Genomic DNA, 25757 nt, shown 5'->3' on the forward strand with positions numbered 1-25757 from the left:
GAACAGTGAATACCTGTAACAGCCCTGTTTATTTCAGGCTCCTTCCTTCGAGGTCGTTTTCATAACGAGCTGAATTGAAACTATAAGGTCACCAACATTCCTGTAAAATGCAGCATAGGGTTAGTGTAAGGGAGCCATTGGCCTCACTTCCTATTTGTTCCTCGTAATGCTGTCTTGCTGTGAGCTTGTGCGAGAGCATCATGTAACTGCTTTATTTTTAAATTTGCTCATTTATAGATGGTGTTCACTGAAAGGTTTAGCCGTTTAGCTGTCAATTTCTTCGCTTGGCAACACTGGAAACAGCCACGGACATGGCCAAAGCGCCACGGACAAGGCGCAGCTTTTGCCACTGCAGCCGCACACTGCAGAAAGAAAAAAAACACTGGCTTTCGTCGTCTGCTCTTTTTCAACCCGATTCTCAATGGTGGGGTCAATAGAACTGTTAATAATCGCGCTCACATTGGAGTCGAGGCTGTACTTTGCATTCAGTGGGGTAGAGTTTGGAACGTCCAACACACATCGTGTTTAGCATGGACAAGTGCTGCCATCCTGCGGAGCCCGACATAACCAGTGATAACGCACTCACATGGTTGTCTGCATGCGTGCCTCGCCAGTGAATAGAACCTATTGTAATGACGAATGTCTTCTAAAAAACTGCGGCTTGCAATTGGCATGCCTGCTATAATGCTTGCTCTGGGTCAGCTGCACCATTCAAATTCTTAGTTGCTGTCTACAGTGCTGTTGGTGAAGTGGAATGCACCCCCTTTTGGCAACAAGCGTCGTGTTAGCAAACTGGAACATCCTGCCTATTTAGCTGCCAGCATAATCTGTCGTGTATGCTTCGCCAACTTTATTTGGTTGTTCCAACTGCGTAGTACACCATGCAGTGTCATCACCTGAAAAGCCTATTGTGTACTGCAGCTGTAATGAAGGCCATCTCCACCGTTCGGATTTAGAAGGGATTTCGTTACCCATGTTCTGCCGGAATGCATTGCCCCCCCGTCAGTCCTTCAGCCAGCGTACTGACCGCCTGCTCGCCCATTCTGTGGCTACTTTCTGAATTGCATAGAAATTGTGAAGGAAGCAGGCAAGGTCAGCGTCGTCCTTTCCAATTTGACTGTCTTGGTGGTAAGCAGCATTGTTTTCCCGTTGAGAGGATATGGCGATGTATGAAAGTCGTTCAAATAGAGCAAAGCCGGTGTCCTCGTGGCCTGCCCTTCCCCTCCCCTGAGCACTGGGAGAAAAGCACTGTCCAGCTCAGACCCTGACAACTAGCTTGGGCTCATGAAGGCAGCCCAAGAAGCTGGATGGTCTCAAGGGGTCCTGGAATGAGGACTCTTATATGGGGCTGATTGCTTTAAAATAATGTTTATTCATCCTCCTCCCTCTAATGCCTTACAGTGGCATGGGTCCACTGTCAGCTTGTTCTTCTCGTAACCGTATTATTTGGTCAGTGGACCTCAATGGCGCTCAATATGAGAAGGTGTCAAAACTCTCCACTGAGGCCACAACTGGAAGCCGTCGTTACCACAGAACTTCAGTAAAAACTAGTCGGAAACACCTTTACAAGCGATCATATTAATTTCTCATTAATAAAATTGCAGCTTAAGCATGGTTTAGAGCTGTTTTGTGTTCCCCTTCAACCTGATTTTGATTGATTATTAGGTTTAACGTGCTGATGCTTCACAGGCGACGACGCATGTCTTAGTGGAGGGCTCCGGGTTAATTCTGACTACCAGGGGACCTTTAACGTGTGCCGAAATTTCAAACACAGGCGTTTTCGCTTTTCGCCTCCATCAGACAAGCACCTGCCGCAGCCGGGAATCGAACCCGCATCATGGGGCTCCGCAGCACGCCGCCTTAGCCACTGAGTCACCGTAACAGGTTTCCTTTTCACCCTTGTCTAGCCAGAAGATGTTCCTGTACAAATGTTTAGTGCGTTATTTTCATGCGAGTTGACAAAATGTATTCTGTAAAAATAACGTTTAGAGAACGCCCAGGCTACATGGAGATATACCTCTAATGAAAGTTTTGTGCAGTATGAACTTGCACGAGTTCTGTGAATTTGTGATGCCCACTGGACAGCAGCATCACTATGTGATGATCGTAAAGTGAAACAAGTATGGACAGAAGTGCTCACAGGTGTAGTTCTAGTTTGTATTACATAGAGGCAAAATAATGGCCCGGCTCATAAATAAAATGTTGGCACACCTTCTAAATATACCAAAAGCACACGTTTCAGGTCTCCTAAATAAAATCTCCTGTGTTCTTGTGTCTAAATCTTGTTAATGTTATAATTTATGCCCACTGCACAAGAAAACAAATTAAACCTGGTTCTCAGTTGAACAAATTGTTTTAAATTTATTGGTTTAGGTAGAAATGGATACAATGTGTGGATTCTGGAAGCGTGTATTCTAGTTAGACATGCTCCAATTCTCGAGAGTTCACGATCGCCAGCCAAGGTGGAGGCCTTCCCTGTAGACTTCCGGGTGGTTTGATCCGGAGTTCCTTACCGTTTTTTGTAGCCTACTTCTAGTCCTATCCCTTGATAGCCATTCTGTGACTAGCATAATCCACTCCTTGTCAGCCTTCTGTATTACATGCTTTGGCCAACTCTGAATTAGAACGGTTGTTGACTACCGAAGCTTGTTGACTAATCTAGGACACTTTTTTTTCCTATCCCAAAGTATTACTCCTACGATCCTTTTTGTGGCTAGTTGGGCTGCATTAAGTTTTCTTCCAAGTTATAAAGTTCTTAAGCAAGCCCCAAGAGTTATCGGTTAGTGAATTTCCTGAGAGCTTGAAGGAAATAGTTGACTGCATCACGGCATAACCCTATGTTACATCCGTATTCAATGCACAGCCTGAAATTCTACCTACCATCTGTGAACAAGTCTGACCACGTTGTGTCTAGCACATACCAAATTTTTTTTTTCTGCACATTGCAGCATTAAAAAAAGACTGAATCCTTGCCAAAAGGCAACACCAGCAGTTTGCTAATGTGACATTTGGCTGAAATTAGCATGGTGTCAGTTGCATATTTTTGTTCCTAATCATGCTAATGTTAGAATAGTGTCAATGTTTGTTCCTAATCATGCAAACGTCAGAATAATGCCAATGTTAGATCATACGGCCTTGACAACTATGACCTGTCACAGTAACTTCCTGCTGCTGTTACCGAGGCGAAAACCTGGAAGCACCTGTGTGAAATTACACGATGAAAAATACAACACAAAAATTGGACAAGTATGCTCAGTTGCACTCGCCTAGAGATTCAGCATTAATGCTCGAGGTGGTAAAAATCTCCAAGACCAGCATTCAGCTCCGTCCAGTATCTTTCGTCAAGTTTACACCATCGATGCAGCAGTTTCCCTTTCTGTGCAAATACAACTATACTGCTCATATTTATAACAGCACTTGCAAAAAACAGCTGTGCCACATATGCTACACAAGATACCTGAAATGTTAAATGTAGCAACAAAATGCAGTTCACAAAAGCACCTTCATGTCTGTTTTCACTGTGTGATGCTGTGGACCTACCATGGCATAACGAAGTTGACGTCAAGAGGGAGCAGTCTTTTATGCCAGGGAAAATTACATTATGCAATACAAGTATGGAATCTATGTACATAAATGTAACTGCTTATCTTTTAAGACGCTTTTTTTTTTTTTCATCAAGGCGTTCCTTCCGCGACAAAGTTCTGCTTAGTTTCGACAGGCCTTGACTCAACCTTGTTCTCGCTCAGCGGTAAAACATTCCTGTCCACCGTGAGAGCGAAAAAGCGACGCAGCGCGTCCCTAGCCGCCATTTCCTGCGCGATGGACAGCGTTTCGCCGACGCTGTAGCCTAACATTTGCTTGTCAGAGTACAGGCCGACGCAGAAACTAGCCTCCAAAGTGTTCCTTCCCGACTCCCACAACAACCTTGGCTCGGCCGGTGGCCTGCCCGAGTCCTCGAGCAAGGCGGCAAGCCTCTCGTGCGGATCGGACACATCCCACAGCTCGCAGACGTCTTTGCCCACCAGCTGCGTCACCACAAAGTCTCGCACAAACAACTGCGCTCGTTCCAGTCCACAGTCCTTCGACAAACCGCCAATCAGGGCCAAAAGCACGTTGGCCAAAGTTTTTTCTTCGACGGGGAAATCGGCACACAAGATTAAATCGGAAGTACCGATGTTCTTCGACACGTGAGAAAGTATCGCATTCGATAATAGGTAACGCTTTACAGCCTCCACTCCGTCCGCAGGAAGCTTGGGAAAGGCGTGCGTCAAGTAGTCGGTTATGAACTGCTCGCAGATATTTAAACCTGCCGCAGAAAGTTCAGTGTTCGGCGTTAGGCCTACATCGACGCCAGTCCCGTCGGCCTCGGCCTGCATGCCCAGCTCTTCTCGCTGCTTCCTCTCGCGCTCGACGTACGACTCTTGCACGAATGCTGTGCGTAACGTGCTGTCCGACCAGGACTCGCCCAGGCGCCGAGCAAATGCGTAGATCTCGGCGTCGTAGTTCCATTCCAGGAGGACGGAGCGATGTCGCAGAGGTTCTGGGCCCGCTTTCTTCCGACGGGCCTTCATCTGCTTTAGGATAGGTGGAAGTGACCTCTTGTAACCACATACTTGAGAAACTCTGGTCACGGCTTGCACTCGGAGGAGAGGTAAAACTTTGGGAGCAGTCCGCATAAAGCAACGTGCGACGAGCTCCATGCTTGCAGGTGAACTTGTCCCGACTCGGTTTGGCTACCGATGCGGCTCTGCGGACCACGGCGCTACGATCACTACGATCGAGGAGATCGGCGTCGTCTGCTATAAGACTGCCGCCATAGTATTTCTTTCTCTATGCTGCCGCCAACGTTTTTAGATTAGGTCAGTTTGCAAACTGCGCCTCGAGAGGCGGCACCATTTTGTCGCCAGTCCGAGAGGTGGCGCTGGCGTAGCGTTGAGATCTAGTTTGGGGAGCGAGCCATGGGAGCGAGGCTCGCCCCGGCCATGTGTTTACGCTGTGCTGTTGGCGCTCGCCTGTTCGTCACGTCTGTATTAACGTATTAGCTCTGTGCTGTTATCGTGCATACATATTTTAGTAGATCTCTGAAGTGTCGGTGCGGTTTGTTGACGTGCTGCGCGCCGGGCTGCCGTTCGGTGTATGCTTCGGAAGCGGCCAAGTCCGTGCAGCGGCATTTCTTCAAAGCGCCGAAGGGTCCTGACGGATTGAAGGCGTGGGAAAGCGCGATTCCGCGGAAAAACTTCGAGGTTACGCTGTAAACATACGTTTGTGACATTCATTGTGAGCCTTCAGACATCGTCAACTGTTACGAACACGCCGTGAGTGGTCAAACTGTAAGGATACCGTAAGGCAGGTGGACTCTGAGGGACCGCGCGGCGCCTCGTATTTTCCCTGACATACCTGAGCATCTGTCGCCACCAAAGACGTCAAAGTCATGCCGAAAACCACCCAAATGGATGACAGTGGTTCCCACCTATGTTGCGTCCTGCCAAAATGATGGGTCTTTGCACGAGGAAACTGGCGTAAGTGGCGCGAGTGGTGTAGAAAGCGCCGATGTCAGCACGTACATTGGGAACTGAGCTGTGGTTCGCGGTTATGCAGGAATTCAGCAAATGTCCGACATTTCAATCGTAGAATGTGAAGGCTTCGCCTACCCAGGTTATCCTCTACAAGCTCGGAGATTCTGGGTTCAATTGTGGTCATTGAGAAGGGTGCAGTAGTCGGGAAAAACTTGTCGGTTGAAGTTAATTCAAGAGGTTTGCTTGTTACGCCGTGTAGCTACAGCGATAAAAATGGGAATTTCACCCCCAGCTGACAAGGCAGAATAATGTAACAACATTTATTTGCTACATTGTTGCTAAAGATCAGCCCTTGTAACAAATGTTACCTGTTTCCAGACGTTTCATCCGCAACAACTGCCGTGAAAGGGCATGCAGTGTGTGCGGCACAACATATTCGCGGTGCATCCAGATCAGATCCCAACCCGGCGCGGTGGCTAAGGCGCCGTGCTGCTGGGCGGAAGGACTCGGGTTCGATTCCCGGCCACGGCGGCCGCTATTCTGATAGAGGCGGAAAGCGAAAACACCCGTGTGTTCAGATTTCAGCGCATGTTAAAGATCCCCTGCGTGGTCAAAATTAATCCGGAGCCCTCCACTACGGCACGCCTCATCGCCTGTGAAGCGTCGGCGCGTTAAACCTCTTATAAATCATTCTGACTAGTCAAAACTGAGAAGTGTTGCCTATCTGCAGATTGCAAAAAGAAACGAGCAGGAAAAATCAACGCAGAAGACAGCATAAGCGATGGCTCAGCGGAAAAACTACCAGGCGAAACGCTTTAAAAAATCGGCTTATCAGGACTACAAGAAGATAAATTAAAGTTTCTGTGACCCTAACAGATAGTCCATCAGATTTACGAACCAACAAAAAAGAATAGCAGTACGACAAGCATTCTCATCCGAGAAAAAACGTTTATTTCTTTTAAGAAACCACATTTATACCTGTCAAAGAAATAAAAAAACACTGGTTTAATAATTGGTTCAATATTCTTTGTTAACAGCGAAGCTCTTTAACAAATCGTAATTTTTCGTGTCCGCAGTTAAAATACCAAGAATTTGCTGAGCGCGTGCACGTGAGCGCGCACGTCAGCACTTGGTTTCCAATCGGCTCAATTGATCAGTTTTGTTGGGGTTGTAAATATGTTCTCGTGAAAACGTACCTACTGCATTTTCTTACACAGCATAAATCAAAATGTCGAGGCGTTTTTTTCTTGATTCCAAGTAGATGGCTGACTATTGTAGGCTTTCCCGCAGTTTCAGAAGTGTAAGACGTGTTCGGCTATGCTTTAAACATTATTGAGCTTTAAGGGATCCCGTACTGGGGAAAAACTAAATGGAAAAATAAATAAATAGAACGGGAAGCAGCCGAAGACTGTGCAGTGTTAGCCTTGCCTTTTTTTTTTCTTCTTAAGTACAGCTTAAGATGGCCAGCATAGCCCAAGGCATCCCGGACTAAGGAAGCCTCCCACCGGGCGGGTGCCCTAACATCAGCACCTGGTCTCCAATAAAGTTTATTCATCATTAAGTACAGCTTGTTTCTCGTTATAATGTCGATAAAAATGTAAAGCTCTTGTCACTAAAGCGTAAGAGTAGAGCGAAGTTGGATTTCGCATGTCAAAGAAGAACATTAAAGGCGTGCGGTGGTCGTTCACCGGCGCCTTTCCAAGCAAGGAGTAGCAGACGACGCGCCGAGACCGATCTCAACGCTACCGCAGCGCCACCGCCTGGTCGGCGACAGCACCGGCCCGCGCCGCGGTGCTTGGAAGGCCGCGCTCTTTGCCAACTGACCTAATCTAAAAACGTTGGCTGCCGCTTACAATAGTCAGGGCAGGGCCGTACCCAGAAATTTTTTTCGGGGGGTGTTATGAATTTTGGGAAGGGGGTAATTTGGCTGAAAGCAACAGTAAGTATTGTTTACGTGCTGCCTGGAAAAGATTTCGGGAAGGGTTCGAACCCCCAAACCCCCCCTCTGGGTACGGCCCTGAGTCAGGGCACCGAAAGTTTCACTGTGGTATGATCGTCCAGTAACAAAGGTGTAGGCAGAGCATTTGGTCTGTTTTTTTCTCGATTCACTACAGATGGGGAGATTTTGTTTGCAAGTCGTTTTGGAGCATCACCTACATAAAGCGATATTTCAACGCAGGGCCGTAGCCAGAAATTGTTTTCGGGGGGGGAGGGGGGGGGGGTATGAATTTTGGGAAGGGGGTATTTTGGCTGAAAGCAACAGTAAGTATTGCTTACGTGCTGCCTGGAAAAGATTTCTGGAGGGGTTCGAACCCCCAAACCCCCCCCTCTGGGTACGGCCCTGTTTCAATGTAACGTAACATACACTAGCCTTATCAAAACCCCACCCCAACCTAAACTCAAGCTGAAACTAACCTCAACCAAACCTAACCTGATAGGACCTAACTCTACCAGAGATTTTTTCCCATTTCATTTCAATCTTTTTTTTTTTTTTTTTGCGAGAGTTTGCCTTACGGCATAAGAGTCATATATACAACATTACATTGGTTTCACGCAGAAACGTCAACAGAGACCGGTACTGAGGGCCCCATATCCACCGCTGTAGATCAGGGGGTCTCCCAGGATGGAGCGCTGTGCCCCGGAGGTGTTGCAGGCGAGAGGTTTGAAGGGCAGGGCAGGTCCATAGAAGGTGGCTCGTGTCGGCTTCAGACGCAGGGACCGTACAAAATGGACCGGTGTCCGCAAACGGTGCGTGATATCGGGCAGGCCAAGCGTGGGTCACTGCTGGGGATAATGCCACCCCAACTCGAAGCCTCCGCAGCAGGACCTCCTCCCAGCGAGCGAGCCCACTGGGGAGGTCGGTTCCACGCGGTGGAAGTAAAGCACGCGTGGCGCGGCGGAGGTTCTCCTTTTCCACCAGCAGTTCTTCTAGGGTGGACACCGGAAGAAGTGGCAGCGGCCTTTGTAGGTCTATACGGCGACAGGCGCGATCCGCCGCTATGTGGGCAGGAAGCATGTCCCGCCGAACCCACAATACACGCACAGGGCATGGGTATGTGTCCAGGATCGCGTGAATACGTGCCGACATGCTGGTGCTACGCGCAACGCGACGTAGATCACGTGTCGCCACATATCGCCGTCGTAAATTTCCAGTTTCACACCGGTAGTTATTGTCGATGAGAGCGCTTGGAGACCATCCCGAATTGCAGTGAGTTCTGCCAACAGGCTTGGGAGAGGTCGGAGGGTCTCGTAGGTGCAGCACTGGTTTAAGGTTGGGTGAGAGGGACAAGCCAAGGCTGTGGTTACGAGGCAGTCGTGTGCCCCGGCGTCCACGAAAGCCTGTATGACTCGTGTCCGCGTCGCAGGCGCCCAGTGACGGACATGAAGGAGGGCTGCATCCGGAGGTTGATGAAGGCGCGAGGTTCGGACATGTAGCCTTGCCAGAGGCTTGTTGTCCGTCACCTGATGGTAGAGCCAGGGCGGTCTAGCCGCAGAAAAGGCTGGCATCGTATCAGGAACGTGGCCCATATACGCAGCGAGATCCGCTGCCTCCGGTACATATCCACGCTTTAGCAGGCGAGCGGAACGATGCTGATGGATGATCTCATCTAGGGTGTTTAGCTGGGCTTCGGATTGTAGCGGCGGGATTGGTGTTATGCGAGGGAGGCCAGTAATGGTGCGCATGGCGGCCCTGTAGATGGCCTCAAGCCGAGCCCAGTCCGCTTGCGTCATGTGCTGGAACTGGGCCTGATACACAAGCCGTGGCTGTAGTACGGCGCGCACTAGGAGACGGGCAACAGTCCAGCAGGCCCCGCCAGACTTCTGAGCGATGCGGCGAACGAGGTGGAGCATCTGTCCGGCTTTCTGCCGAGCAGACCGGAGCCACTGAGCTGCTGACCCTGATGCCGATATTTCTAGTCCTAGGACCCGAAGACGGTCAACCACGGGTATGTCGTTCCCATTCAGTTGCAGTGAAACGGGAGACACTGCAAGGAGGCGGCGGCCCCAAGCGTTGGCCACGGGAAGTAAAGCAGTTTTCTCTTGCGAGAGAGAGAGGCCCGCATACTCGCACCATCTCTGGCAGTCTGTTAGTGCTTGCTGGAAGCACTCACCTTGTCGTGAAAGGTCTGGATGCACTGACCACACCGTAATGTCATCCGCGTACATGAGGAAATATAGATCTCGGATTGAAGCAAGGTGCCAAGCTAGTGGCAACATGACGATGTTGAAAAGAAGCGGAGACAAAACAGACCCTTGTGGTACGCCTCGGACTGGTGTAAAGTGACCGAAACTTGCTCCGTTGATGCGGATGGAAAAAGAACGGTGTTGAAGGAAGTATCGGACGAAATCGCAGACTTTGTCTGGAAGGTGGAGGCCATGTAGAACTTGTAGGATGGCAGCGTGACTAACGTTGTCATACGCCTTGCATATGTCCATGGCGAGCACAGATCTCACACGGCGGGATCGGCCTCCAACTAAAACCATAGATGAGAGGTATTCCAACCCATCCTCAGTACCGAGATAGGGCGCCTGAATCCAATTTGCGCCGGGTGATACCATTGAAAGGTATCAAGCCACCACTGAAGCCGTGTTGCAAGCATTCGCTCTAACAACTTGCACAGCGTCGATGTCAGGGCGATGGGGCGCAAGTTCCGAAGTACATGTGGTGGTTTCCCGGTCTTTGGAATGTGAACAATATCCGCCCGAAGCCAAGAGTCAGGTAGTTGACCGAAGAGCCACACCTGATTAACCGAGTCCAAAAGCGGCACGAGGGCTGGGTCGTCGATGTTCTTGTACACCTCGTAAGTTATGCCGTCGGGACCCGGAGCAGTCCGCTGTTTAGCGTGATCGATCGCTGCCAGGAATTCAGCCACTATGAACAGTGCCTGGATTCCCAAAACGGCTTCATGAGTAGGCCGTAATCAAACACCGTTAGGCAGGGGGAACGGAGACGGCATGGCGACTGGCACAACGTCAAATGCAGGAAACAAGGCCCGAGCAACGTCGGGGGCGAATTGTGCCGGGTCCTTGTTTGACGCAATACAAGCGCTGGCAGCTGCATCTGGAGGCCGACTGCCCGATTCCATTGCGCGAAACGTCCGCCAAACAGACGCCGTTGAGGAAGATGGGCCTAGAGAGGCGCACCAGTCAAGCCAGCGCTGCCTCGACAGTCTTTTTTCGTGCCACCTGGCAGCAGCGGTAAGGCGCTGATACTGAAGCCTGGCTGGTAGGGACGAAGGATCCCGTGCGGAAATTACTTCAGCTTGCTTGCGCTGAGCCCAAAGCTGCAGGAGCCGAAGATCGGGCTTTGGGCGGGACTCCTCCACCCACGTATGTTGAGAGGAGTCCATGAGGACACGCCGAAAAAGAGCGGTGGGATCCGGAATGGGCTCCGAGAAGGATGCATTCAGTGTGGAACGGAAGGTGTCCCAGTTCACCACTGTGCAACGGCGACGAAGGCGACCCGTCGACTCTGGAATAAGGCCCAGGCGAATGGGGTGATGGTCGCTGCCCCAGCAGTCAGCTTCACGTTGCCAGGATACCGTTTGTGCACCCAGCCACCACGACAAGTCAGGTGAATAGGGGGGCATCCGTACGTGGGTACACCGGCGTGTTGGGATAGTAATGTCACTTAAAAGTGTAAAGCTGGCATCGGTGAAGTGCTCCAAGACCACTCGACCACGCTCACTTGAAGACGGATATCCCCAGTCGCAGTGCGAAGCATTGAAGTCCCCCGCCACAAGAATGGGACACCCAGGGTTAGCTCGCCGTAGTTGGGTAAGCCAACCCAGCCGCAGGCGGGGAGCACGACCACTATAAGGGCGCACGTAGCACGACACCAGTATTATCGCACAACGCGGGAGCTGCACTTTTACCGCCACCACTTCCTGCCAGTCTGTACACCACGAGTTTAGAGGGATGGGGTTTTGAGGAAACCGAGATAGGACATAAACGGCCGCCTTGCCCGGAGGAGTAGAACTTGAGCTGCACCGCCGATTTTCTCCAATTTTTGTAGAGAGACCCCGACAGTTCCATTCAGGCATGGTAGCGGACTGGTTAGCGAACTTGGGCGGCGAGCACGGAAACCAGTGTCTGTAGCTGGTACACCACAAACTGGAGGAGCTCCTTGTGGGTCAGAGTGGGGGGGGCAGGCTGTGAGGGAAGGTAAGTCGTAGACGGGGCGTGCTGATGAGCCTTGGAGAATGCACGAGGTGGACGTGGTGGATCTCCAGCGGATTGATGCAAGTTCGGCCGCCGGCGTGTTAATTGAGACCTTCGCGTGTTGAGTTTCTTCATTTCAACTTGCAGCAAAGCCAGCTGTTGGTCTACGGCCACAAGCTCATCCTCCGCAGGAGACAAGGGCGTCTCAGAAACAGCTTTCAGGCGACGGCGCAAACCACGAACAGCGTCTCGATATGTTGGCTGCGAGGGAGGCTCCGTAGCTTCCTCCTCCTCCACTGCGTCCTCATCCTCTTCCGCCAAACAGTCGAAACGGTTGAACGTTGAGGTTGGGTCTGGCTGGGAACGAGCACGCCATGCACGGCGCTTCGCACGCGTGGCCTTGCTCTTGGTGGGGCAGCCTTTATCTGTGATCTCATGGTCGTCAGAGCGACAAAGACCACACTTAAACTTTGGCTGTTGAGGTGGAGTAGTTTCGACCTGATTGGGATCCGGTGTTGGGCACGGACATGAAGAGCTCATGTGGCCACGGCGAAAGAGCAGTGCACTACCCCTGCCTGGAAGGGACGGGGCCTGAGGACACAACCGTTGAAAAAAAGCCGGTTTGGGGGCTCCAGCGGGCCCCTTAGCGTCACGAGGCATGTGCGGCCGGATCCCATATACCGCACGAGAAACACTTCGTGCGTGTCACATCTGATGTTGTCGCGAAGGTAGTCCGGATCTTCCCCGGGATCGACGCCCGTGACAGCATAACGGCGGATGTCAGTTCCAGATACCAGGACGCTTGCACTTTGAGAATTGTGTCAGCAGAAAGAGCTATGTGCGTTAGAGAGCACAACTTAGCCACTGCATTTAGAGATGTCACCCACACTGACACAGTGTTCGTAGCTCGATGATAAGCGTATCCAGTAAATCCAGTTGTCCCGAAGCAGTCATCAAGAAATTTTTGCAAAGTCTTGGTCGGTAGACTCAGGATGTTGAAATGCTGCCGAGGCTTGATGGCAACTTTGTACCTGGCTTGTGGCAAAGAGCTCCGCAGGGTAGGTGTCACGGGAGCTTTCGCGGGAGTTGGAGTCGAAGCAGACTTCTGGGTGTTGCCAGCGGCACAAGCCCGCTTTGCAGCAGGCGCAGTCCCTCCCTCCGTAGCACCAGTATGTGGCTCGGCTGCAGATCGCTTCATGGACGGGTCGGCGGTTACCTCCATCAGTGAAGGAAAGTCGTCAGAGGTTCCAGCAGCAACATCAGCCGCAGCAGAAGCTCCTGGCAGCTGTGTTGTTTCGGTCGGTGGTATCTGGTCGAGCCCGTCTGCCATGGCAGGGCCGGGTTTTGGTCGCAAGGAGCTCAGATGCTGCTGGGCTAAGCCTAGCGGCCGAGGGTAGGGATCCGAGCTTGCGGACGACCCCGCGGGGTCATCCTTGAACTTGCCGCTGTGTCGTATCGGTGCCAGGAATACTGCAACGACGCTAGAAATAAGCAGGAGTGATGCAACAAAGTAATGGAGCCCGTTGAGACGAAAACAACCAGTAGCCGGAGAACGCCAACAAACAGCTCCTTCGTCGTCTTCGTCTTCTCACCCTTCATTTCATTCGAAATAGACTGATGCGTCGGAACGACCTACGAAAAGACTCTCCCCTACAGATGACCTCAAAATTCGAAATCATTCGAAATCATTAAATCGTTGCGCTACGAAGAGGAAGGAGTGATTATTAAAGGGGTGGGATGGAAGATACTCGTCTGAGGTTGAAGCAAGGTGCTTACGCCATAATTAAGTTCGGTCAATTCGTTTAAAGGTGTATACGGGCGATCTTTTCGGAAAGCATATTACTTACTGTGGCATGTTTATGTACGTACACGTTGGCCAAAAACGGCCAGTATGAAGTGGCTTATGGTGCTAATGAAGATAGTACTTGCAGTCTCCTTGGGAAAACAGCCAGCTCAAAGCTGAGGTCAATTCTGTACGTGCAGAATTACGAAAAGAGGCTTGTGATGCTAGTAACGGTACTCGTAGAAAAGTTCACAGCTCCCGAGACCTCCCGCCAAAATTTTAGTATGGCAACTTTGTAAGAAACTGTGGGCTTACGGCGGAACCGTATTGGGTAATGTCACCCCTCCTCTCACTTGGTATTCTTTCTCAGTAGATTATACCGCAACATGGAGGGCAAACTTGGCAGGATAGAAACTAGAAATTCGCAGGTGACTCATTTATCGGGGCGTTTAGCTGATCTACTTAAAATATTAAAAACAGTTCTGGGATCATTCACGGTTTACAATATTCCTTTACTGTTTCTTGATGCGCTACTTCGATTTGGCCTAAATCATACCTGTTGGTATCACCGCCATAGGTAGCAAAGACCATCTTATAGACCTTCGTTCTATGGCCACTCCAAAAGTGCAAGAAAAATTGCACTGCTCTTTCTTGTCATGCGCCTAGCCTTTTTCAACTCTTAATCCAAGAAACTTTTGTAGAGCAAGCCGCAAGACTCGCGTAGTCCTGGTACACCCTTCCATAGGGTACTGAATGCGACAAGATACTCTGGTACAAGGGTCTTGTTCTTGAAGTACTCTTAGTCTACAGTGCCCTCTTGAGAAACTGTGGTAGAGGCTTCCGCCTCCCTCGACGTGAGCAGGAGATGCGCCGTCGCGCTGGCATCGACTCCAAGGATGACAGCATCGACTCCAAGGATGACAGAGAAGAGTTCGACAGCATCGACTCCAAGGATGACAGAGAAGGGTTTGAGATGCGGGTCGGTACCGAGCACAAGCCCAGAAGCTGTGGATAGTGTATTAGTGCATAAATGTCAGAGGACGGTCTGCTGCCTTATGATCTCTGCCCGAAAAGGCACGGAGTATAAATGTACAAAAAAGGACGGTGGTTGTGCAGTTCCTTAGGTCGGGGGTTGCGGGTCAGATGCCTGGTTAGGTGGTTTGCTCGGGTGAGCGTATCTGCTCGTTCAAAACTGGCCAAATCCCCCAAAGTTCTAAGAATATCGGCTGCGTTCCTGCTTTCATAGTGACGCAGGTCTTTTCGACTAAAAGTCGGCGGGGGCTTGGACTCTGTGACGATAATCTTGCCTGTCTACAAATGAGCTATGTGCACACCACGGTGCACACTGAGCTTCTTTGCACCCTTATCGCCTAAAAAGGGGGTAGCCTAAGTGGAATAAGGGTGTTGGAAAGTCATTACGCCCTTTTCCTTATGTTCCAACAGCCTAATTTGTAGCTTTTTACTGACTGCAACACCCTTAGTCTCTCCTGTAGGGTGTTGAAAGGGTGTGCAATAGGTGTTCAGTTGAAAAAAAATAGCGGAGCTGGAAGTCGACCTAGCGTCTTCCGCTGCTGCTGAGTTTTGCTAGGTTTTGCTAGGCTTTGCTAAATATTGTTTGATTTTGGGACGCTCTTAATTGCTAGGATAGGCTAAGTGCCGAGGGGTGAGGCCAAATTTAGCCGGATTGTACAAGGCTGTTCCAGCGTGTAAGGCTGCTGTTGAGCCCAAGGACACGGGTTCGATTCCCGGCCGCAGCGGCCGCTTTTTTGATGGAAGCAAAAAATGTAAACGCCCGTGTGTTCAAGATTTCGGCGCACGTTAAATATCCCAAATGGTCAAAATCAATCTGGAGCCCTCCACTACGGTGCGCCTCATCGCCTGTGTAGCGCCGGCGCGTTAGACGTCATAATCAATAATCAATCAATCAAACTTTGGGCGTGTGTCTGACCCGGTTGTTACAAAGGAAGGGTGAAGTCCAGCAAGTGCACTTCGCAAAGTACGGTGGAGATTGAAGCTGGTCTGGCCTCAGTTCAGAAAGCGCCCTCTCCAGGTCCTGACGAGATCAGCAATATGATCTGACGCCATTTAGGCGCCAATACAAAGCTGTGATTTATCACAATGTTCAACCGCTCTTGAAAGACCAGAATTGAAGTGCGCTCACATCGTGCCAATTTTTAAACCTAGCGAAGTGCTCACTCGTATTGGATTGTAACGTCCTATTACGCTGTTCAGCTGCAGCGTAGGAAATTTAAAGCTCATGGAGATGGTGAAACTCCTGCGCGTGAACTGGGATCTGACCGACAATAGAGAGTTTTAGCAGTACGTTCGTTACGTTTGTTACGTTCGTTACGTTGCTACCGGGTTTACCGGAACCCGACTGCGCATGCGCGCGTACGTACCGGGTTCTTTCCGTAGAGTGAAACGGAAAACGTGTTTTAGCACTCCGTAGCGTCGTACCGTTCGTTCCGTGTGACGGCTGATTAGCCGAGTAGCTGCAAAAATCCGCACGCTAAAAATACGTAAATAAACAACGCAGTTTCCCCTAAAGCATTGCAAATCTAAAATAAATCGCGCTCGGCCGGACGCATTGTGAGGCAGGGGCTGCGGTGGCGGCGACGGCACCAGAGCGAGCGCAGGTGACGACATCGCGCGCCGTTCACGTGGAGGAATGGCCTTGGCCTTGCCCGATTGAAGCGCTAGACACATGTACAATTGGACACGCGATTCGTATGCGACTGATCGTTACGACTGTCACCACGACTAGTCGTACGCGTGAATTTGAGACACATGGCCCGATGCGGGTGTGCGATGCCTCGTCGGCGCCGCTCCGCCCACTGTTTTTGCACCATGGTCAACTACGACGATCGCTGAGCTGAATTTGTAGATTCCGCGGGTTTGTACGCAAGAAATGGATAAAGCAGGCAATCGTGAAGCGTTTTCTGCATCGGAAACAGTCCGCGCACACGTAGGGTTGCCACCTGCCCGGTTTTGGACCGGCCCGACCGGTTTTTTAAACAGCGGGCCGGTTGCCGGTCCATATCTAAAACCGGCCGTCATTGGCCGGTTTTTTGGCCCGTGGGCCGTGATTATGTCCGTTTTGGCGTTTTATAAGCGTCAATTCAACAACCAAGACGATGAATATGTGTCGACAAGCTGCGCAAAGACACGCGACCAGAGAAAATACGCAGGCGAGTGCGCTGCCTGATATGGAGGGGGACCTTAGGGAGGAACAAAACAAAATGCTACCGCCGCGGTTACGTTTCAGTGAAATCACTTTCAGTACAAACGTTATGTTGATTTCTCTCTAAGAAAACACCACAATAAATGGCACTGCTTGTCAGAAACACTGCGTCTTTTTTTTTAACACAAAATAAACATTCTATATACCCCCCCCCCCCCCCCCCCCCGAATGGCCGGTTTTTTTTTCGGGGAAAAGTGGCAACCCTACGCACACGCCGGTCGCGCCTGCCAGCTCGGCACACTCAGCGGCTCGAACCGGCGCAGACCACGGTAGCAACCGCTTGTCGCTGTTCTTTCGAATCAATCTGATCACTAAAACGAAGTTCCACCTGCGAGAAAGTAGGTGTTAGTGTGGTGAAAAATTGTGCTAGGGATTGTTCTCGGGGCTTATTTTAAAAGCGGCGATCAGATATATCTGCCGCGATGCAAGCATATGCTGACCGGCAGTGGATGCCGCGGCGCGCGGTGCGGCGAGTGGCCGAGAGATGGCGATACCTGCCTCGGAAGCATCGAAACAGGCTACGCAGATGTCTCGGTCACCGATCGCTCACGGCAGTTGTAGCTCAAATAAAGTTTCACATGCGAGAAAGGGGACGATAGTGAGGTGAAACGTTGTGTTACGGAGTGTCATTCGCAGTTGCACAGATAGCGGCGATCGCCAGGACGCTAAGCCTAAAGTTCTCAACACCCGAGCAAGCCGGTTGCGGGCTCCGGATACGGTAACACCGGTAACACGGAAGCAGAGCGCCGGGATAGACGCCGGCCGCGTACGGAACAAATGGCGCATGCGCAGTCGGGTCCCGGTAAACCCGGTAGCAACGTAACGAACGTAACTAACGTAACGAACGTACTGCTAAAACTCTCTAATGACGTACATCCGTCGCAGATGTCTGGCTCCGCAAGCGCCGGAGCAGCACTGATAATGCGGTTACCAATGCAACAAGCGTGAAGCACGCAGACTTGACGGCGCAAAACAACATCGCAGTCCTCATTATCATCATAATAGCTTCATGATATAACTTCATGAAGAACACATACGCCGATTTGGCAGATCGGGTATGTTTCCTCCATGAATCTTTCCGCACAGCAATGCGGCATCAACGCATGGCGGGACGCATTTACAACTGCATTTCTGATTACTTTTCTGGCACAAGCATATCTGCATGTTTGTAGTAGATGGTGAGATCCTCGCATAAAGGCCCAACCATATCGGCGCTCTTACGTTCGGGAAGGCGTCCCCGACCCGGGCTCCTTCGCCTCCGTCGCGTGTGGTGCGTGGTGAAAAGCGGCCAGAAAAGGTTGCTGCCTTGGTGATGAACACAAGGAGCCGAAGGCAAACTTAACTGGTTTACTGCATGGCGATACATAAGCCAAAGTAATACAGGAACAATACCCTTCCGGGATGACGACATGACTCGACAGGGCGACAGCTTGGATTCGCTGCTGCAAAACGATCTGATCTACCCACCAGGAGGGTGGGTTTTATACTGTTTCGTACGGGAAGGCGTCCCCGAACCCGGCTACGTCGCCTCTGTCACGCGTGGTAGCGCACACTAAACTTTCTTGCACTTTTTTTGGCCGAAAAGGGTGTAAGAATCTTGTCCCATGGCGAACACCTTTACAAGATGTTTTGGCTAAAAAAGGGTGTAAAGATGAAAAAAGGGTGTTCGGGTGACCACTTTTAAAAAGGGGTGTGAGGTTGCTCAACACCCTAAAATAAGGCAGTGGAGCTACGTGTGACGGTGTGGATGGGCCGAGAGCGCTGCATCACATACAGATACATTCTACACGCACAAGTCACACTTGACCATCAAATGAATTGAGCAAGAAAACTAACTGGATGCATGGGGACAGCGAATACATACTTACTTAAAAATACATCTGCTCTTCATGGTTTTATCGCGAGCAGAGGAAAGTCCTCCAGTAGAGCCGGTGGTCTTATCGCAAAAATAAAATATTTTGGCGCTAATTTCGGAATTATGCATTTTAATGTAAGCATACACAAATCAGCATCTGGATTTGCAAAAACTTTTTAATCGAGAGGTAGTTATTATGTTCAATAAGTCATAAAATTTTATTAAATACAAGACAAATATTCCCCGCCATCTCAACACCCTTTAAGAAGGGTGTTCGATGGTTTAACACCCTTTTTCCCCAAAAGGGTGTAAAGCTACAAATTAGGGTGTTGGAAACTAAGAAAAAGTGTGTGAAGAAAAAGGGTGTAAGAGACCTCCAACTTCTGTCCACCCGTTTACACGGGTGGACAGAACATTTTCTACAAGCGGGGTATGTTTTGTACCTCACGATGTTTCAAGCAGCATAAATTGGCATAATTTATTACAAGTGAAGCTGTTTAACCTTGAACTAGGTTCGGTGGCGTTAGCTAAAAAAGACAGAAAACGAACTGCGCCCCCTCTAAAGGGTGCACCACCGCAGATAAGGTGTTATACCAGTGAAGCCGGCTTTGTAGCCTGTTCGAGTGTTATCACAGAAGGCTCAAGCGTATACGCACCTCTTACTACACCATTTCAAAGGTACTATTCTAAAACGCAAGAAGAATTGGCGCAGCTTGCAATGGTGGTGCAAGGCTGGAGAAACAGCATAGCTGGGGGCCGACCTAGCTTGTTTCCTTCTTGGATCCTCTGTCAGTGTGAGGGACACACTGGAACAGCCTTGTAAAATCCGGTTAAACTTGGCCTCAACCCTGAGAGCTTATCCTAGCTTAGCAAGAACATCGCAAAGCCTAGAAAACGTAGCAAAACTTAGCGACACCGGAAGAAACTAGGTGGACCCGCAGCTGCGCTGTTCTTTTTTTTTTTGCAACAGAACATTTTGTTTCAACACCCTACAGGAAGCCAAGCGTGTTGCCGTCGTTCAACGCCCTTTTCGCCACACAACTATAGTTTTTTATTTATTTTAAATGTGCAAATTGATATCTCACGTGCGAAAGCTTAGCTTGAGGCATGGGACGCACCGTATATGGAAACGAGCGATCATTGCAGACGAACAGTCATTTTTTTTTGCTTTTGAATATTTCTTACGAGTAGAGGAGGGTATGAGGGGACGTCTTCTTTACAGTGCAATTATACATGTATGCATGGCGTTATTCAATGAACAGCTAAACAGGGCCTTTTCCACACCCTTTCAACACCCTAAGAAAAACCAAGGGTGTTGAAGTTGATCAACGCCCTTTTATTTAACACAAAATGGGTGTAGAGCTAGGAAAAGGGTGTTGAGATTAAAGAAAAAGGGTGTAATGGGTTCCCAACACCTTTTTCCCACTTATGCTACACCCTTTTTGGCCAAACGGTTTAGTGTGCGTGTTGAAGAGCGGCCAGCAAAGGTTGCTGGGGATGACGACAAGAAGCCGAAGGCGAGCTAAACATGTTTACTGCATGGAGAAAGATGAGCCGAAGCAATACAGGAACAATACCCTTCCGGGCAAGGTTACAGCGTGACTCGACAGGGCGACAGCACAGATTCGCTGCTGCAAAATGAAATCAATCTTTCTACCTCTCTCTCGAGAGTGGATTTTATACACACAAGCCGTAACGGCTGCGCGGCTTTTCCAATGCTTCTGTGCACACGGTCCGAAAATAGCACAGATACGCACAACACTCTTTCTAGAGTTCGTGAGGCCAGCAGTAGCGCAACGCCACCTAGGTGGCGTTGAGTAGCGGTGCTCGTTGAAAGAGGGGGAGAGGATGTCCCGGCTGCGGCGTCCACTTCGCCGCGGGCAAGTCTCACCACGAAAACCCCAACGTTACTAGAATATTCTAGTAACGTTGCGAAGAACCGTTTGCAGCCGCCGAGGTTGAGTCACCGACAGCAAGAGGCCGACGCGCCGGCGTACATGAGGAGGGTAGGCTCTGCCACAAATCACAGGACCACTGCACAAAGTTTGCTGTATGCGCGAACAGAATAGCGGCGCGCTGAATCGTAACAGCGCGTATCAACGACGTTCTCGTGCACCGACCCAACCGTGCGTAAAAGTACGCGTTGCCGCGCACTACACAGGCGAGCGCGAGCAACCCCATGGCAGCGGCGACAGGCGCCGTACGCCGTAGGCCTAACGCCACTGGAGAGGCTTCATCAGAATCTTGCATTTACCATTTCAGACATCTAGTGCTAACCTGCGTGGAATCCAGAGTCACCGGTCTTCCGCATGTTATTTGTAGAAGCAAAAAATAAATTCATGGCCATTCCACGCTGCGGGCGGGGTCGATTAGGGCAGCTGTACTGGCGACACGGCTGTACGACAGACTCGTCGACAGTACTGCATCTACACCACATTTTACATTATTTTTTTCTAGCCGCAGCGTCGTCACCGTTCTGGCACTGTCTCTCGTGTTGGGCATCGCTGTCCAGCTCTTGCTCCCGTACCACCGGATCTGCCAGACGTCCATGGTTACATTCGGAGGCGCGGGCAAGTTCGTCTTCCCGGTAGGACGAATCGGCCCGAAGGCGATGGCTACATACGGCGGCACGGACGCGGTATCATTTTCTCACTGCAGCGACGGTTCCATGCGCGAAGCTGCTCGCGACGTTCTTCATCGTGCGTGCGGCGTTCCTCCGGAATGTGAAGAGGGTTGTTCGTTTTCGGGTAAAACCCGATTTTACCCCATTTTTACACCCCAAACATGTTTCAGGAGAACCGGGTTAGACCCAATTTCTCCTTGAATGGGCCTTTCAAAGCAGCGATTTGCACAATCGTGCGCTGACGGTCCGCCGTTCTCAACCAGTACCTGCTGGAAGCAATCCCCACAAACACAGGTTTCGAGCTCATTGAGTATTGGCGAGACTCTACCACTCTCTTCCCCAGGCTGGTAAATACTGCACTGACATCGTTGTGCCTACCTAATGGAAGCTGTGATGACGAGCGAACTTCCTCGCGTCTGACATACGTTCAACGATCGGACTAGTCTCGAATAGAAGCCGACATGTTGCGCATGCAACATGTACGTAAACACGGATGTGTCAAAAATCGATGACGAACTTTCTGTGAATAAAATGTTTAATTTCTGAGAAGTTACCAATGTTCTTTACTGCCCCCATTACTGATCCACTACCAAACAAAAGCCAAATTTCGGAGAGTATTTGCTGGAAAACCCTGATATCCCCATTATTGCCAGCTTGAAACAAACACAGCTTGAAACACAAATTTTAACGTATTAAAGCTAAGAAGCTCGTGATACATGCTTATAAAATAAACTGAGTGTATTGCATAGTACATCCGTAGATTTAACATGAAAAAAAAAAACCATTTCGAAATGTTTTTCGAAAAAAAAAAACGAAGTCTTCCCCATTATTAGTTTGAAAATAGCACCCGATTTTTACCCCCATTTAAAAAAATATATAAAACCTGAAAACGTACAACTTGAAGTATGAAGCACGTGCGGCCGTCTTATGGTAACGTTGGAGCGAAAAATTCCCCGCATTTCCCCGAGGGGAAGAATGTGAAAGTGCGAATGCACGAGTTGAATTTGCGCGGTTCGGTAATGTTCGCGAAAGAGAGATCACACACACACACACAACTACAAAGAAAGAAAGATGCATTTATTCACAGACACCTATTTGTGTTGTCGTTGTACTTGATTGCTAGAGCGGATCTCAGCTTTGAAATTTCGTGTCAGTACTCCTTTAAGCAGGTGCATTAGCCCTTCTCACGCCCGATTCTTGGCCAATCCCCCACGTGGGTATGTGCCATGTCAGCGGCCAGGCAGCGCGCGCCCATCTCCCCCCGTTGCCAAGGAAGACGAGGAGATTCCTGGCCAATCCCCCACGTGGGTATGTGCCATGTCAGCGGCCAGGCTGCGCGCGCCCATCTCCACGTGCGCGGACATCGCCGGTGGACGCAGGTTCAGGGTCGCTTAAGAAGTGCATTGCACTTAAAATTTGGCCTGTATCTTCGTATCGTACGCGGCCATCGTTCCTCGTACCAATGCGCGATCGACTGCGGGAATGTTCTCTTCCTGCCAACCTCTTTCTAGGGCCTGTTTTTCCTACATCGCTGACCCCTAGCAGAGAAGCATGTAGGCGATTGCAAACGCCGGCAAAACTCTGCTTTTTTAATAAAGAGCCTTCTCTCTCTCTCCTCTCCTTAGTGCCTCGCCAGCCACGTCACAAACACGTGACCATGGCGCTTTTCGCCGCGGTAGACTCCGACGTTCATTTCCCCTTTGTGACTTGGCGCCCCTCGCACTCGGTTCCTTTCGCGCATGCGCACTCCGTGCTTCCCCGGAGTCTCTGCTCGCTAACAGCGGAGGGTTCGCCTTAACCATTGACAGCTTCGTGTAAAAAAATGGCTACGATGAGTTAACTTGTATACCAAACATTTATATTGCCACAGATTCTTGTGTATATATTTCCGTGTGAGGCTGCTGAGGGGACGAGTAATGAGTCACCGTACAGTTTCTTGCACTTTTGTTTTTGCCAGTTAATTTTTGTGTGCCGCCTTCAACCGAGAGCACAGCAGACGACCTGGCGTAATCCCACCTTGCGGGTACATGTCAAGCTCTTTGGTGGCATCATCATCGTAATCATCATCAGAAGAAGAAGAATGAAAAACGGCCATGGAGCCTGACGGTGCGGGGCGGCCTCCCGGTGAGTTAGCTGACAGATTATGCCTTGCCTTTTCTGCGTTTGCTGCAGACTGCACTGACATTTTCTTTGCCCGAATTTATCCAGATAAGTTGCTTATCCTCGCAAAATTACCACGTTCAAGTACTAAGCCTCGCAACCACTTAGCCCACTAACTTCTTGCACAACGTCTCGATAGAAGCAACGGGATGAACTGTGATGCATTTCTTTTGGGTGCAGTGGAACCAGCAAGCCGTGGGGGAAATTTGGCGCCCCCGGTTCAAGTCGGGAACTCCGAGAGAATCCAAGCAGTTGGAAAGAGCAGCGCGTCTAAGCCGTCGGCATCCAAGTCTCCTGGTATTAAAACACCCATTCTGTGTACTCGATCAGGCGACGCTGCGTCGCGCGTAGGGCGAAACATCGTCGAAACCGGTGTCGTCCTGTCGGGAATCCGGAATTCCGTTTGGCGGACATTTTTAGATTGCGAGTGGATTCCGATTGGAAGACACCATTTCTACGTCATAGGACTCCTCCGTCACAGAAAAGAAACGCAAGCTTCTGAAAAGATACATGGCAGCTCCACTTCGTCCACTGTGCTTTTGAATTTCTCGAACAGCTGCTAAGCTACCTAAGAAAGAAACGGGGCGGGCCGCCTTAGAAGAAAAACAAGAAAGCGCGCCAGGTTACAGTTCTGCGAAATTCTAAACCAAAGCGGAGTAACGCAGACTTGCCAAGGAACACCAACAAGAACAAACACCGGCGCGTAACAATTTACTTAGGGCTCTCTCGAGGGTCAGAGAAAAGGCAGCCATTTTTTTTCCCACGGTTATTTGGCATCGTTGCGATGCGGCTCAAGAGGCGATGGCTACCAGCTTCCTAATTAATGTATTCACACCTAGCTTGATTAAACAAATTACTTTGCTGTCCTACACACATCACATTCACGAAAACAAAACTAATCAAAAAGCTATTTTCCCTCCCAATGGCATTCTGGTAGGCAATATCGTCAACAAAATTCCATGCGGAATACAAAAATACGTGAGCCGACCAACCCTGAGTTAACGCAGAACAGTCTATCTAAGCTTGTACAGAAAATCACTATTTATCAGAGCCGCCCCTCTTACGCGCCTTCTGGACAGTCATATGAAAGTTTTCAGTTCGTGCCATCCCCAACCTTTTGGCGTCGCCGGTAGGCGGATCAATCATATTGGGCTGTCGTCATGTACTGCTAAGCGAGGAAGGTGTGTTGTACGTTCGCCGTGTATGAGCAGTGGTCGTTATGTACAATCTTGCCAGGTGATCATATATGTTGAGGAAAACACCGTCGTGGAGTGCGCTTCAAAAAGTAAAGGCACTGGCGGAGCCAACGTTACTAGATCTATTATAGTAAGGTTGGGCGGAGCCGCGTGGTGGGCCGGGGTGTGCCGTCAGGTTCGCTTGTGTTCTGGTTGCATGTAATTTGAAACTGTGGTAACTTGAATGTTATTCGAAATTATAGTAAATTGAAATTGTGGTAACATTTATTACCACAGTTTCAACACTTCTTTTGTGCGCGCCCGCAGGCAAGATCGGCGCTCGTTAAAGATCCCCAGGTGGTCAAAATTAATCCGGAGCATACGGCGCGCCTCATCGCCTGCGTTGCGTCGGCGCGTTAAACCCTACAATCAATCAATCAATCAATCAATCAATCAATCAATCAATCAATCAATCAATCAATCAATCAATCAATCAATCGTTATACTGAAATTGTTTACGTATCGTTAGGCTTGCGTTTTAGCAGACGCAATATTGGGAGCCGCGAGAAGCATCTGAGAAGAACTTCTTGCTGGGCTAGTTGGTGAATAGATGCCATGATTTGAAGCGCAACAAAAACACACGGACGAAGAACAGAGTAGACGAGACAGGCGACAGACGAGACAGGCGAGGCAAGCGCTTGTCTCGTCTACTCTGTTCTTCGTCCGTGTGTTTTTGTTGCGCTTCAAATCATGGCAGCAAGAAGCATCATATATGTACATTCATCAATCCACCGGAAAGTCTGCTTCGGTTTTAATTTGTTGATGCGAGCTAGTTGGTATACTTAATCGTGGGAACAGATTTAGCGCCTCTTTCCTATCAGTTTTCCTTACTCCAGTTCTGCCTGGCGCTTAATCTGTTCCCATGATCTGCTTCGATTCTTGCAAGTATTCTTGCTGTAGTTTTTCCAACCTTCGTTTTGTTTTGTTTTCACAGTGAACGTATAGAACCGGAATAAGAAAAGCGGCGTCGCTGCAATCACCGCTTGCCGAATGCAACTGCGTATTTGCGAAGACGTACGCTCTGAGCATCTAAACCATTTCGTTCACTTCCCGTCATTTTTACGCAGGCTCAAGGCTTGTGGTATGTTAAATTGCAATGTCTACAGTTTCGGTGACATATTCACCGTTAGTTTCCGGTAAGCACCTATATCTCGTTGCCAATGTTAAACCACCGGAAGCACT

At 49.8% G+C, this 25757-nt stretch overlaps 1 protein-coding gene across 1 annotated transcript; it reads right to left on the minus strand.

The window, feature by feature from the left end:
- Positions 1–3561: 3561 nt before the first annotated feature.
- Mrpl44 (mitochondrial ribosomal protein L44) lies at positions 3562–4745 on the minus strand. Its single transcript, XM_077698591.1, has one exon. It carries the CDS (start codon positions 4698–4700, stop codon positions 3675–3677), a length of 1026 nt encoding a protein of 341 aa, XP_077554717.1. The 5' UTR covers positions 4701–4745; the 3' UTR covers positions 3562–3674.
- Between the last annotated feature and the right edge of the window lie 21012 nt (positions 4746–25757).

The sequence above is a fragment of the Haemaphysalis longicornis genome, unplaced genomic scaffold, assembly GCF_048455015.1.
Source record: "Haemaphysalis longicornis isolate Haplotype H1 unplaced genomic scaffold, Haemaphysalis longicornis Haplotype H1 scaffold_2, whole genome shotgun sequence".
In the NCBI taxonomy this organism is placed as follows: Eukaryota; Metazoa; Arthropoda; class Arachnida; order Ixodida; family Ixodidae; genus Haemaphysalis; species Haemaphysalis longicornis.